This window comes from Cynara cardunculus (genome assembly GCF_001531365.2).
Source record: "Cynara cardunculus var. scolymus isolate 2C chromosome LG 1, CcrdV1, whole genome shotgun sequence".
Taxonomy (NCBI): domain Eukaryota; kingdom Viridiplantae; phylum Streptophyta; class Magnoliopsida; order Asterales; family Asteraceae; genus Cynara; species Cynara cardunculus.
This window is the reverse complement of record NC_037528.1, coordinates 17,466,540-17,481,277: the sequence shown is the minus strand read 5'-3', so window position 1 is coordinate 17,481,277 and position 14,738 is coordinate 17,466,540. Positions and strand designations below refer to the sequence as shown.

The 14,738-nt window shown below is 34.8% G+C and overlaps 1 protein-coding gene across 2 annotated transcripts; it reads right to left on the bottom strand.

The window, feature by feature from the left end:
• Positions 1 to 2,748: 2,748 nt before the first annotated feature.
• Positions 2,749 to 12,806, bottom strand: LOC112513735 (ubiquitin domain-containing protein DSK2a-like). Of its 2 annotated transcripts, XM_025120091.1 has the most exons (9): positions 12,736 to 12,806; positions 12,353 to 12,625; positions 9,885 to 10,646; positions 9,068 to 9,279; positions 8,877 to 8,990; positions 5,267 to 5,325; positions 4,706 to 4,734; positions 3,426 to 3,515; positions 2,749 to 3,171 (listed from the first exon to the last, which is right to left on the bottom strand). In XM_025120091.1, the coding sequence occupies exons 2-9, from the start codon at positions 12,612 to 12,614 to the stop codon at positions 3,023 to 3,025; spliced, it is 1,677 nt and encodes a 558-aa protein (XP_024975859.1). In that variant the 5' UTR covers positions 12,615 to 12,625; positions 12,736 to 12,806; the 3' UTR covers positions 2,749 to 3,022. The 2 variants fall into 2 exon arrangements, with proteins under 2 accessions (XP_024975859.1, XP_024975866.1); XM_025120098.1 differs by having other exon boundaries at positions 3,426 to 3,512; positions 12,353 to 12,782.
• Between the last annotated feature and the right edge of the window lie 1,932 nt (positions 12,807 to 14,738).

Genomic DNA, 14,738 nt, shown 5'->3' with positions numbered 1-14,738 from the left:
AAAATAAAATAACGTTAAAAAATACGATTTGTTAAAAATGACTAGAAGGGTACTCGTGCAATACAACGAGACATATCTCGGTTCTAATGTTTCGTTTTTTTGTCTCTGTCGATATTATAATATGAATTTAGGTAGTTTTGAGCAAGCAATAATATTTTTTTTTAAATATAAATTTGAAGATATCATAAAAATTAAAAATATATAAAAGTTCTCATTTTTTTTTTTTTTGTAATTTCTTTAATTCAAATTTTTTGTTATAATTTAATTTAGGTTTAATGACGAAGTAATTTGTTTTTGGTTTAATAATATAGTTTTTATAAATATAATAACTAAGTATTCTGTTATAAGTCAATAATTATCCTAATTATATTTTAGATATATTTAAAATAAGAATTTCTATTTATTCTGAATTTGATTATATTTATCTATAGTTAGTTACACGAATTTAAATATGAAGCATAATAAGTTGTCTCTATACATAATTTACTTGTAATCTTAAATTTTAAGTAATATGCATCAATAAGCAGTAGTTTTTTATGTATAACCGAACGGTTTTTAAGAGTTTTTGTCAAATACTTTATAATATAGTATAGATAAACAAATGTTTTTTTGTGATTTATAGTGACACGCATTGAATCACAGCGGATGCATCTTTAAAACTGGGGTCATTCAAAATAAGCCGTTGAATTTATTCTAATTGTAATTTGGGGTCATTTATCAAATGCTTATCATGTAAACGTTTATCGGATATCACTTACCTTATCGGGTGACATGACAAGGATAGAGAATCGCACCCAGTAAGAGGTATAACAAGGTTCGAGAATCTTACCCAATAAATTAGGGAGAAGACTCTTATGAGGTAAAAGATGCTTACAACAGTCTTTTTTTAGGGCCGAGATTCTTCTCCAATAAAATAAAGGTGATAACTCTTGTCAGGAAACACTTATCTGGTAAATGTTTGATAAAACCCTATATTACAATTAGAATAATTCAGTTGAGTGGATTTTGATCGTAAATTAAGGGATTGTTTACTAAACGTTTACCGGATAAACATTTATCGATATCACTTACCTTACCGATTGAGCATAACAAAGACCAAAAACCTTACTCGGTAAAAGGCATAACAAGGACCAAGAGTAATACCCGGTATGCGAGGGAGACTCTTACCCGGTAAGCGCTTACCGGGTTTAAGACACTTGCCTACAATCCATTTTAACGGCCAAAAATGTTACATGATATGATAAATATAATTAATTTCTCTCGACCGGTAAATGCTTACTCGATAAACATTTGATAAAAGGCCCTAGATTTCACTTATACTTGTAAAAAAAGGCGTGAGGACCGTACAATCACAATGTTTCGGACTTTTGGTTTGGAATCAAAACAAATAAAAAACCAAACGTCCGATTTTGATTCTTGGTTCAGTTTCGATCTCATAACAAGGTCTTGTTTGACTTCCGAAATAATAGTTCTTGGTTAAATTTAGATCAATAACGATACGGGTTTTCTTGTACGAATGGCGTTATTGGAACACAATGGCGTTCTTTGACCGGCTCCCTTCCCATTTTGATTTAGCTTTCGATTTTCATCTTCTATCTTATCTTTGATTAGCAAATCACGCCAAAAGCTCTATCCCAGACTGATTGGTGCTACAGACCCCTCGGTTCCTCTGAAAGTTAGTTGATCTCTCGTTATGGTTTGGTCTTCTATTTGGATCTTAACCGTCTTTTCGGGTCATTAGATTGCATCAAGACTTAGCTTGTGAAAGGTGGGGGAAGAAAGAAAGTTGCCTCAAAGTTTGAGGAAATCTAAAAAAACAAATACAAGAAAACATACCCAAGGTATGGAAACTACACAACCCCAGTCTAAGGATTCGTTTACTAAACATTTACCTTGGTAAGCACTTAGCGGTTCAATTACCTCAACGGACCCGATAAAAGGGAAGACAAAAATCAAAAGTCTTACACGGCAAGTGAGGGTGATGACTCTTCTGGGGTTATAAACGCTTACCATCAATCCATATTGATGGCAAAGAATGTTACCTCATAAGATAAATGAAAATTGTGACTCTTGCAAGCAAATACTTACCCAGTAAGCGTTTGATAAACAGCCCCTAACTTAGGTTACCTATCTTACCCACCCTTTACCCATTTAGCTCCCTTCCTCTCAAGTCCTACCTATGTTAGCACCCCTAGTCTACTCCTCTAATCTTGCATCTCCAAAAACCCATATCAAATGTTATGTTCTCGAAAATGCCTAAAACTGTCATATCCAACCTCGGTCGTTCATCTCACGTCCTCATCGTACCCCTCACCCTCATTCCCTAGACTGTTGTCACTGGAGCCGCCATTTGTCTCCTACAAACATGACCAAACCACCACAATCTTTCCTCTCTCCATTTCCAACATTACCCAAAATACCTCATCCGATATCTCGTCAAACATGGTCGAACCACAGTCTATCTAAATATTCCCATTTCTACAACTTCCTCCGATCTTCCTCGTCACTCGACACTTTGGCCCATGATGGTAAGACTGCTAGCTGCCATATTTTAGCAAGATCTCGTCACACAGCAAGTTTGCAACAACCCTCCGCTTTAACTACCGGGTCTTAATACAATATGATATGTCGTCATGCCCGGCCTCACTCCCAGTCCCAATCATAGAGCCTGCATACTATAAATTATCATGAAGATGGTGTTTTGGGTTGGGTATTCAAACGATACCAATCAAGTCGTATAAGCAATGGCGAAAGGATCAAGTGAAATGCAGGAGCAACAACAAATCTACTTACATAATTATTCATGTTTACGAATTACAATTTTAGGAAAACAGGGAAGAAGGCAATTTCCAAAATCAACCAGAAAAAGCATTCATGCACCGAATCTTAAATTAAAGAACGTCACCCGATGCAACCTCCGATCCAAACAGACCAGTTTCCCATGTCTTTACGTTACCCACTGGTGTATATATATATATATATATATGTATATATCTTATATATATGTAACGGCTCACGAATTCTAGTGACCAAGATTTCCCAATAACCGCTCAACCGCGGCATGAACATTACCTGCGGTGGCTGTCAGCGCTTGAAGATTCTCGCGAGTATCAAAGAACCCCATTTCTTGTAGTTGTGCGAGTTGTGTAGCATACAGTTCTTCCGGGGGAACTGGTATTTTCAAAAAACCGAAGCTATAAGATAATGGGTAAATGAATGGGGGTTAAAAAGGGTATTCCCCACCCTCTAGAGCGCCCCCACCGTCCCATGGTTATCAAGGGGACGTAAATCACGGATGCATCCCATTGCAGAGGGGCGGTACCCACACATATAGAGTACACCCACACCTCTACCACTAGGACAGATCAGCAGGGACAAATGAACGAGCATTAAATGCAATCGTAGTGAACAACTGAACATGTTACCGTTTGAATTGTTAGGTGTTGCAAAGCCGCCAGCTCCAAGCCCGCCAAACATGTTCATAAGCATATCCAATCCCATGTCAGGGGCACCTGCTATTCCGACAAAGAAATGAAAACTGGCTCAACTAGATTTCTAATATTGCAAATAGCCCCGGGTGATTGAGAAAAAAAAACAAGACAAAGAATACGCATTCATAAAGTATTTGTGTGTCTTTTTTCCTCTTTTTGGAGCTACTGATCTATTCCCTCCATGATCCATGCTAAGGAACAAGTCTTTTATTCTAGAAATGCAAACTTAGTGTTTTACACATTTAAATTTGGCATGAATTACATTACCAAACCAAACTAACCCAATATATCACATTCGAAAGTAGGGTCTGGAGGTGGGATGTATGCAAACCAGCCCTATACCCCAAAAGGTAGAGCGGTTGTTTCGATGAAGACCTCTAGCTTGTGAAAATGTGTGAGCAAATAGGTAAGGAAAAAACAAGATTAGTACATAGTAACCAACAAAAGAAGTTATAATTCAAACTCGCATATACGACTAACCAATTGAAACCAAATTGACCCAGTGAGATACGACTACCAGTAATAAGTACAATTTATTTGTTAGCCTTGTAGCTTTTCATTAATCAATCGCAATCCAACAAAGTAAACATTTTGTACAGAGGTGGTAATGTTTTCTTCTATTAAGATTTCTGTTATAACAACTCATCAGAGGCAGGTTCATTTGACAACTATAAATATTTGAGAGCTGCAAGAACCAATAGTTCATGATGAATATCTATCATCATGATAATGAAAATAATCTTCATGAATATTTAGGTATAATCATAATGAATAATCCATAAATAGTTGGTTCTCACAGTTCTCAAAATATTTACGTTTCTTATATGAACTTCCCCTATCTCGTTATATGTAAATGTGAATATCTGTAGAGTTGGCTTCTGATATTGATATCCAGACTCTTCACATGTATACAGTTCTGCCATACAAAGTATGATAAGATTGTGTAGTTGCGAGTTCTGAACTTACGACACGACTTGTCAACAATCTTGGTGCTACAATTATGTTGAACCTTATTATGAGGTGATATTTGTTGTTCTCGGGAGCATAATGGGGGCCTATATGACTATCATATTTCATAATTAAAGCGACAAGCCTTTGTGCAGCAATCCCATGTCATTAGAATAATCTGGAGGGTGCTACAAGCTTGATAAGCATGAGACCAAGTTGCAATGAACTGTAAGCAAACAGACATGAAAGTATGGATGTAAAGTTACCTGTCCCTGCACCAGTTTGACCTGCCTCCCTGCATACAAAAATTGCAATTTCGTATCAAACAATGAACTACATGACCCACTGATCAGCATATATGAACCCAATGTAAGGAATCATTCCAGAAAAGGTAGCCAATATATAGTTTAAAAGAGTCATATAAGAAAATATTTCTAATCCAATTACGCAATCTTCTATAGCTTGCATGTACTCTAAACATATGTAACTTCATTCATTACTTTACTTTAACCAAACCAAGCCAAATGGGCGAGTATATCCCAACCGGGGGTGGATGGGGGTGCACAAACCTGACCTCTACTCCAGAGAGCAATGTGGTTATTTCCATGAAGACCCGTAACTTGTGCTCATTACCTAAATTTATATGTTTCACATATACGAATAGCACCATCTCGGGCTTCTCCCTTCCAATTCTCACTTCTTACAAATGAGATTCCTTTCATATCAGCAACCTTTGCTTTTTACACTCGATCCAAATCCACACTTGAACATGCACAATCAAGCATTACTGACCAACCAAGACGGAACATATGTTTAAGGTGATTTACCGGGTGGGTGGTTGCCGACCAAGTTGAGAGAATAGAGATTGCTGCAGTGTCATCATTTGCTGTAATAAACATGCTAGGGTTAGGAAATGAGTGAATTAAAATAACATAAGATGAGCACTTAAAAGCTTAAATGCTCTGTATCTAAGAAGTGAGATGCATGCCGCTCGCACAATAATAAGAAAGACATATTAAAAGAGCATCTCAACCAAATTAATTAAAATAATGTTGTAAGACATCAAAAACTTCACTTGCAGGGTAAATAATGTGGTTCAAGCAAACACAGATGCAGAATTTCAAACTAAAGGATTTGCAAACCGCCAGTTTGTAGGTCTTCAAAATCCATTTTATGAAAAGAGTCCAATTATTCGATCTTTACATAGTCCTTAACAGATCTAATTTTCATCATACTTGTGGAGTTATACAAAATTGATTCGTAGAATTACCACCAGAAAAATGTATAAAAGATCATTAGGCCATGCAGGCTCACCTTCATAATTATGACCCATACAAAACCCCTTCCCTACAAGGGACTTTGGCCTAGCGGTATCCGGGTCACGTGTAGAGTCCAGTCAGGGGTTCAAACCTCAACAAAAGTGAGGATGGTGTGTGAGTTCTTTTGCCGTATATAAATATTATATACTTCAAAAGAAAAAAAAGAACCTTCCCAAACTGTAAGCTTCCTCCAAGGCATACAACTTTTTGGATGTAGATGGCGATATCTATAGAAATGGATCTTATATATATGCTATACTGAAGTACCACATGGGTGGATATATCGGAATCAAAGTCTGCCGAATCACTCATGTTATGGTCTTCTACCTCCCAAGTCTTCAAGTTCCATCATCTGGCTTTATGTTCTTCATGTAGCATTCATACCGAATGACTATGAAATTACATTGATACCTCTACATATTATGGGCAAGTAGGAGACATCTCTATTTTTCCCCAAGGAATCTTTAGAATTACCATTGTTTGGCTTTCAATTCACAACACACTAAATAGGTTGTATACAATATGTCTGACGTGGAAGTAGGCCAACATTTTTTAATGGATAATCATGGGTTTCCAAGTCTATGGCCAAGTACTTGTTACTTATTGGGTTGTCATTGCTATCTTATTCACTTTCTGTCTACAAATTTAAATATGACTAAGCAGTTATCACACCACTCATACGATAATAATTTAGAAGTTTTACTACTATAGCTTTATATCCAAAGAAAGCATAAAAGAATGCATATCGTTTTTTAATCCTAGAGACAGTTTGACCACCAAAATCAACAAGGACTCCCTTATTTGGAACAGGATTACAATGTTTAGATGGCAATTACAAAGACAAAAGTCTGATTCCTTTTGGACATTTAGCACATTTATGGGTCCCATTTAGATGGTGGGGAAGATGAAATGTTTTTGTGGGTTCTGATTTTAAACACAGAGGCCCACAAAACTATTGGAGAGTGGAGGGATATGGTGTAATGAACCAAACCTGAACAAGTTGAGTTCAACAGCTGCACCTAAATAATGATCAAGTAAAGTAAGTATGTCGTTATAGCCCATTTATAACTCTTGACATTGAACTCATTGAGACACAGATGAGACGTACAGGAAATTCACACATTGTAATTTTCAATCAAGAGAAAGAGAGGGCATACGATAGGTGCCAAGAAGAGTGATGAACTACCTATGATACAAAAGTGAACAGAATGGAAGATGTGCATTATGGGGTTACACCAAGGTTAGTCCTTATGTCTTTGCTTTAGCTATGGATGAGCCCAAGAACATGCAACATAAATCCACAAGCGAAACAAATGCGAAGTTGGAGGCACGAAGAAATGCCTTGGAATCTGAAGGCTTTACATTTAGCAGAAGTATAACAATGTATATCTTTTACAACTGTAGTGGTGTTGATAGGAAAGTGGAAGATGCAATGAGCATGTTCAAACATGCAGTAGTTAGGAAGACATCTTCCAATATGTGGATCAATATAATGAAAGACTCAGGATATCAATGAGGATGTTAGTAAGGCTGGGGTGGATCCATGGATGTAATAACGAGATGCTTCATTGTGTAAATGGAAATTACTCAAACTGAAACCCAAGTTATTGGGATAATGGTAGGACCTGTTATGATGTATTAGTAGGATGTTGGGCCAACAAAAGTCAGCATCTACACAAGACATATGTGGTAGAAATGTGAGTTGAGAGGTGAATGTCTAGACACACAATGAAGTATATGAATAAAATTATTACATGCTCAATATGCAATGGTCATCTTCAACATAGACCTTTGGATGTACAAGCTTAGGAGAGGTAGAGCTCTGTCATGATTGACAGGTGTCACATTAGATAGAGTTGAGTTGAATATACCACAGGAGTTGCCCAGAGGTATATTTGCATGGGAGAATGTTAAACATGTCTCTGAGCCCTAAGGAGTTCCCCTTTTATAATTTATATCAGATTCATTTTACCCTAACATGATTGACTTAGTATAGATGGCTTGCTGTTCTCTGTAGAGAATACTAAATGTACCATTAAAGCAAAGAGGAATAGACCTGTGATTATTAACTTAATAGGTATACTGCATTCAAACACCAAATTCATCTCCACCTCAAAATTAACTCTTAATTCCACACGCCCTGATTGTTTGAATCTTTTTACCTCATTTATTATTATTTGTTCGAATAATAATTGATCTTTTCACATGTCTAGTAAATATTAGCATCTTAGTAAATAAATTAAAATTATACTGTATAGTACGGCAATTCATATCCAAGTAGCCTAAACCTACCAGTTGCATGACAAATCCCTCATGCTAGTTCCATATCACATGCCTGGATTAGTAGTATCAAGGTAGCCTTAGTCATAGTACATGCAACATAGTAATCTCTGAGCATCAAAATCTGATGCAGTATTTAAATGTTAGACTTCCATGCACAGGACAAATTTTTCTTTCAAAACGTTTACAACATATCATATGATTTATATCTATGGTCTACGTGAGCAATTAGATATGTTGTATATCATAAGCCAAGCGCTAAGGAATACGACAGCAACAGCACCAGACAACTTTGTTGGACGTTTTTTTTCCTTTTTTGCACTTGGGTTACGAAAGAAATAAAGCACTACCAAGTCCCAACATTTCTTCTCCAGGATGTTCTATACGGGTATCCACTTCTATATTTTATAGACTGAAATAGATAACTTTCTTAACATACCCTCGAGGTATATTTTCAACCACAAAAAACTACCCTTCAAAATATCTCATCGTCATATTTCTTTAACACTTTGAACAATTCATAATGTTTTCAAGATGTATCTAGTATTGACTGTTAAGAAGCTTTCTTGTCAATTAGCTCAAATACATGTAGGTGGACTTGGAAAGCAAATAAAAGCTTTCCCCATCAAACATTCTATAGAAGCAAATTGAGCACAAATTACATATAGATGAACTCGAATGCCAGTAGAAAGGTGTGTAAAATCATAGTGAGAAGCTACATCAGGATTCAGGAATCCTATACCTTTTCAATGTAGGAAAAATATCTCATATATTTGCTCATTCAAATTCGTGCATGCAAATATATTCACAGAAGTGACAGTACTGTTAGCTGACGTACCTGCATAGTCTCTGGAGAAGTTAATTGGCGAACGAAGTCGGGATTTTGCATCATCTCTCTTAATTGGGGGTTCGATTCAAGCATGTTTCGCATCTGTGGATTGAGACCAAGTATCTAAACAATGAAATATTTTAGTAAGAACACAGCCTAAAAAACAAGAAAATCTGAAGTTAGAGGAGCAAGATGAACACCTGGTTCATATATTGTGGGTTTGAAAGGAGACTTTGCATCATCTGTGAAATAGCTGGATTTTGCATAAGCTGGCTCATTGAATTGGGATCAGGAGTGGTACCAAACAATCCCTCAAGACCTGGAGCACCAAGTCCTCCTAAACCACCAACTGGTGGGGACCTACCAGTCCCAGCAGGATTTGTTGCACTGGCATTTGTTTGGTTAGCTCCAGCTGCAAACCCACAATAAGTCTATCAGTATATATGAGCCTTTATCAGAATACATAAGAGTCAATAACGTTAATGACGTTGAGAGAAAAGGTTTGGGAACAAGAAAAAAGAACAATGGACGCTCACTTCGACTAGACATAAAGAATATGCATTACTTATGGTCTGTATGAAGCAACAAAAAATGTAAGCACGACTAATGGCACAAAGGGATGGAAGCAAACTTCCTTGAATGCATGCTAAAAATAGCAGTCACTATTCTGGACAGTCTTGGGTGCTTTGGACGGAATTCACCCCCATCTAAAGCTGTATATGAATCAGTTTTCATGCACATAGATGTTGAGTTTTATATATGAGTTGCAACTCTACACACGTATTTATCATTTATACGATTACACAAGATGGAATCGACATAGATTAGGATGGATTTCATTGACCACCTGTGTCACTGAAGCACATTAAAATTAAAAAAAATGTGAACTAAAACGCTTAGAAATATCACACGTAAAATATCTAGATTTAGCACAGCATAAACAAAAAATTTGCTACAAGAGGGAAAATCGAACAAGTGTCAACAGCATCCAAAAAATGAGGAATAATCGAAGCTTACCACCACCAGCAGTCCAAGGATTGGGAAGTGGATTGGTATTTGGAGCAGGAGAACCAGTAGTTGCCTCGACACCAGTGGTTGTAGGGTTAGCCACCTGTTCACGGACTGGCCCCCCCTGGGCACCCAAAAGAGCTGCAAACGGATTTGAGTTCAATTCATTCCTTGTATCACCACCTCCCATTGTGGTTGCATTCAGAAAAGGCTCCTGGACATTTTCATACATCCGCCTAAGCATGTTAAATCCTTCAGGAGAAGATTCAATATTACTCATTGCTCTGTCTGTGTTACGCATCATTTCACGCATGAGTTCAGGATTTCTTGCAGCCTCCATTGTTTGACGGAGGATTGCAGGATCATTTAGCATATGAGCAAGCTCTGGATTCCTATCAATGATTTCACGCATTTGGGGATTATTCATCATCATGTTACGCATAACATCTGGGTTGTTCAATAAATTCTGAACAAGAGGCAGATCCATGATTTCTCGCATCATGTTGGGGTTCTGAGTCAACTGTTGCTGCATTTGTTCCAATTCTGGAAGTCCAGCTCCAAACATGCCACCATTGCCTCCCAAACCACTCAAACCAAGTCCAGGAAATGGTGAAGCACCAATCCCAGCACCTATTGCCCCCCCTTCAACCGAGCCAACTTCCCTTGCAACAGGAGTAGTAGTATTTGCTCTGGTAGGGGTAACACCTGCTGGAGTGGATGTAGCAGGCACAAAACCACGTACTAGGTGAACAGTGTGCTCAGCCTCCAAACCTATAAACCACAAATAGAAAAAGATAGGATAATAAATCTTCCATAGTATATTAATATTGTATGATAGAAATTATGTTACTTATCATTATGAATAAATTATTTTAGATGCAAAAAGAGCCTGAGAATTACTTCTACCAAACAAATGAAACAGATGCATAGAAAAAGCATCAAATAAGTTAGCATCAAGGAGCATGGCAAACTTTGTTAACCAATTACAGGATTAGGGAATCATTTTGGTTTTCCTTGACAATTTCTACTACCATCGAGTTTTCTTTATGTTTCCAACAGAGACTAATTAGACTTGTACTTTCTTGTCTAGGACAGAAACATCCGTTTAAGAATGGTATCTTCAGATGCATGAGCTTAAATCACGTTAAAAGAACTGTCGTCCTCTAATTATGCAAATTGGGTATCCTCATGATCTATTTTCCATTTAATTTTCTATTGAACCCATTTTTTCTTAGAGCATGCAACTGTTGTCTATTTAATTCTGCTCTTATTTGCTTTTAACAGCGTTTTGATATGAAAATCCATCACCATCCAGCCTTCCTGACTAGTTTTAATGTCCCGATTTAATGCATGTACATCATTTGAAGAAATCTTCTCTAATGCTTTGTATGGCATTAAAGGCTACTTTTACCATCTCGCTAACAGATGAGACTTATAACAGCAGACTGCATAGCAAGAAGAAAACCTATAGAGACCAGGTAACTTCCATCTGCACCTACACACGCTTACATGTCCTCATCCAACAAATACAATCAACAAACAACTTGAAAAAACCTTTGAAGTTACAGAGCATATATCATCCTTTATATTCCGGGATCTAGGCAAACTTTAGAAGCATTTTATTAAAAATTTAGTACTTGATGATATCCTAGAAGAAGTGAAGTCAAGTCTAATGCCTATGGCAGTGGCTATAAGTAGCTCTCGAACTTTTTCATCATGTGATACATTAAATGCTTCAATGGTTATCATTTAATAAAGACGGCTGACATTGGTGCTGCATCTATCTTTTTAAATGACTTATTTAGTCATCAGTGATAACAAAGCTCATGACATTGAGAAAAGGTAAATCGATATATATAGTCATCAGGAGATAGGTAACCCACAATGGAAAAACCACATGTTCTTCAGTTCTCTCATCATAAGATAAGATAGAACAGCTACTAGTGGAAAGAATTAATGAAGTTAATAAGACACCCTTCTCTATAACTTCATAGATCTACCTAAACAGTTTATTTTTGCATTTTCGACCATTTTAACCCCTTTTGTCCATTCCAACCTAGTACCATCTTCTTCCAATGAACCCTATACTCCCCTGCTCACAGGAAAAGGAATAGCAAAAAGAAAACCCCAAACACTGGCTTTCAAGTCAAACATTTAAATGCAAAATTGTTTTGTATTGCTTTTTTTTTAGTTTTTGCATGAAAACTTATCAACAAATAATTTGACATCCAAGAACAAGGTGTTGCTGCTATAACTGGGATCAATTATAATATAAAAACTATAACATCTGGAGTTCTAGCAAATTTAATTACATCCCTGGCATGTCTGTATGATAGAACACTAGAAATATGATAACAGGACTGTATCTGTGATCAACAAATTGAATCCACTCAAATGGCAATGACACTGAAAACCTAACGTTTCTACGTAATCAGTGAGCATATAAACAATCAAGAACCGATGGTAAAATAAAATACCGTAGCTCTTAAGAGTCTGATCGTCCTTGAGAATACGGCCTTTATAAATCAATCGTTGTTGTGCCGCGGGGATGTCACAGTTCTGTTCCAGAACAGACTTGAACGACTCAACCGACGACTCAAGGGTCACCTGAACGGAGAATTTCGTGCCGTTTGAACACCGTACGTTAACGGTAACGGTTTCACCACCTTCAGCCTTGTTGGATTCAATACCTTCGGTCACAGCACCAGCACCAGCACCATCACCGCCTCCGCCGCCCATCCTATCCTCCCCTAATTTGGGAGGGGGTTTTTAGCAATTAAATCAATCAAAAAACAAGAAAATGGTTGTGTGAATCGAATTGAAGGAGCTATTAGATCGATCGATGAACTTATTCGAAAACCTGAATATCGACAATCCAAATGCTTTGAAAACTTGGGGAAGGAGGAACTCTCTGTTTCTGTGCGCAGTAGTTTCCGAAACGTAGACCGGTTGAGAGAAGACCCTTGCCTTTTTATTTATACAAAATCTTTAAAATAAACAAACCTGCACTGTTACTTAACATTCACTTAAATTCTTAAAAAATATTTTTATTAATAAAATATTGGTTATTAATTAAAAAGACAAAATACATAGAATAGCAATCTACTTTCATATTTTTTTTTATTATAGCATTGTAGTTTCAGTTTTTCTTATTACAGCAATGTACTTTCAAACTATTTTTTATTAGGACATTGTACTTTGAAAAATTTACTCATTATAGTATTTGGTAACCTTTTGATTTAAATTTACTTATTATATCAGGTTTTCAAGTCATCTCATTGTCCACGTAGGTTGTCCACATGTACTATAGTGATGTGACTTTCTTATTACAACATTATACTTTCAAAATTATTTTATCATAGCATCTACTAATTCTTATTAAACAACGTACTTTTAATTTTAATGTTTAGGTATTTTATATGTTATTTAATAAATATATTAAATGAATTAAAAAAATTTAAATTATTCATTAATATACCAATATTAATAAAACTAGCATAAGACAACTTATCTCGCTAATATTTTTGAAAAAAAAAATATGTGTTTTTTGAAAAAAGAAAATAAGAAGTGTTTTTTGATAAAAAGAAAAATAAGAATTGTTCTTTTTTTACCAAAAAAAATATTATCTTTTAAATAAAATATTATATTTGTTTAAAAACTTTACTTGACGTATAAATATCTTAAATTAATTAGATTTTTTGAATTTATCTTAAATTAATTAGATTTTTTGAATTATTTATTAATATAATAATATTAAAAAATTATAGATCACAATTTATTTCGTTAATATTTTAGAGAGAACTTTAAAAGATATGTATTTTTTTAAACAACATAAAATAAGAAGTGTTACTTTTTTTACAAACAAAATGTATCTCGAAAATAATGTATCGTATTTATTTAAGAAATATTTTACTCTAGAATATTTAATTTGCATGCAACTTAATAAGTCAAAAAAATTAAATGTTTTTTTTTAATTATAGCAATGAAAAACAAAAATCACTAATAATAATTTGAAATAAGTTTTTATTTTTATTTTAGTTAAGCCATCAAAATGATGTGTCATCCACATCATCTCATTAAAGTCACACAAGCAAAAAAAAGTCAAAGGGTTAACCGGTTTAAAAGATAACAGGTTACTCATTGCTATAATGGATAGATTTTTTAAAGTACGATGCTTTAATAAAAAAATAATTTGAAAGTACATTGCTGTAATAAAGAAAAATAAAAATAGAATGCTATAATAAGAAAATTTATGAAAGTAAGTTGTTATTTCATACATTTAACCTTAATTAAAATGATACTTCCAAATATATTTCAATTTTAATGTTTTATTTTATTTTTTGTTTACGTCGATATTATAAAATGATTTGAATAAAATATAAACTTTAATATATATCTTAAAATTTTGAAAAAAATTATAAATATTAATATCAAATTAACTATTTAAAAGTTCTCGTTTTTTTATAACTAGTTTACTTCAAAAAATTTATTATAATGTAATTTAGACTTAATAATGAAGTAATTTTTTTTTTAATAGTACAAGTTTTTATTGAAAAACAATAATTAAGTATTCTGTTATAACTCAATGATTTTTCTAATTATATTTTAGTTTTTTAATATTTACACTGAAATGTTTGTCCTTATTTTATTATGCTTATTTGATGTTAGTTACACATATTCAAACGTGGAAGTTCAATAAATTGAACTTACACACGATTTAATTGTAAATATGAATTTTAAGTAATATGTATCAATAAACAATACTTTATGCATAAAAATGATTTTTAAAAGTTATTATCAAATGTCTTATAATAATATAAAATATATACTAGAAACGTACTCGCGCAATGCAGCGAGATACAT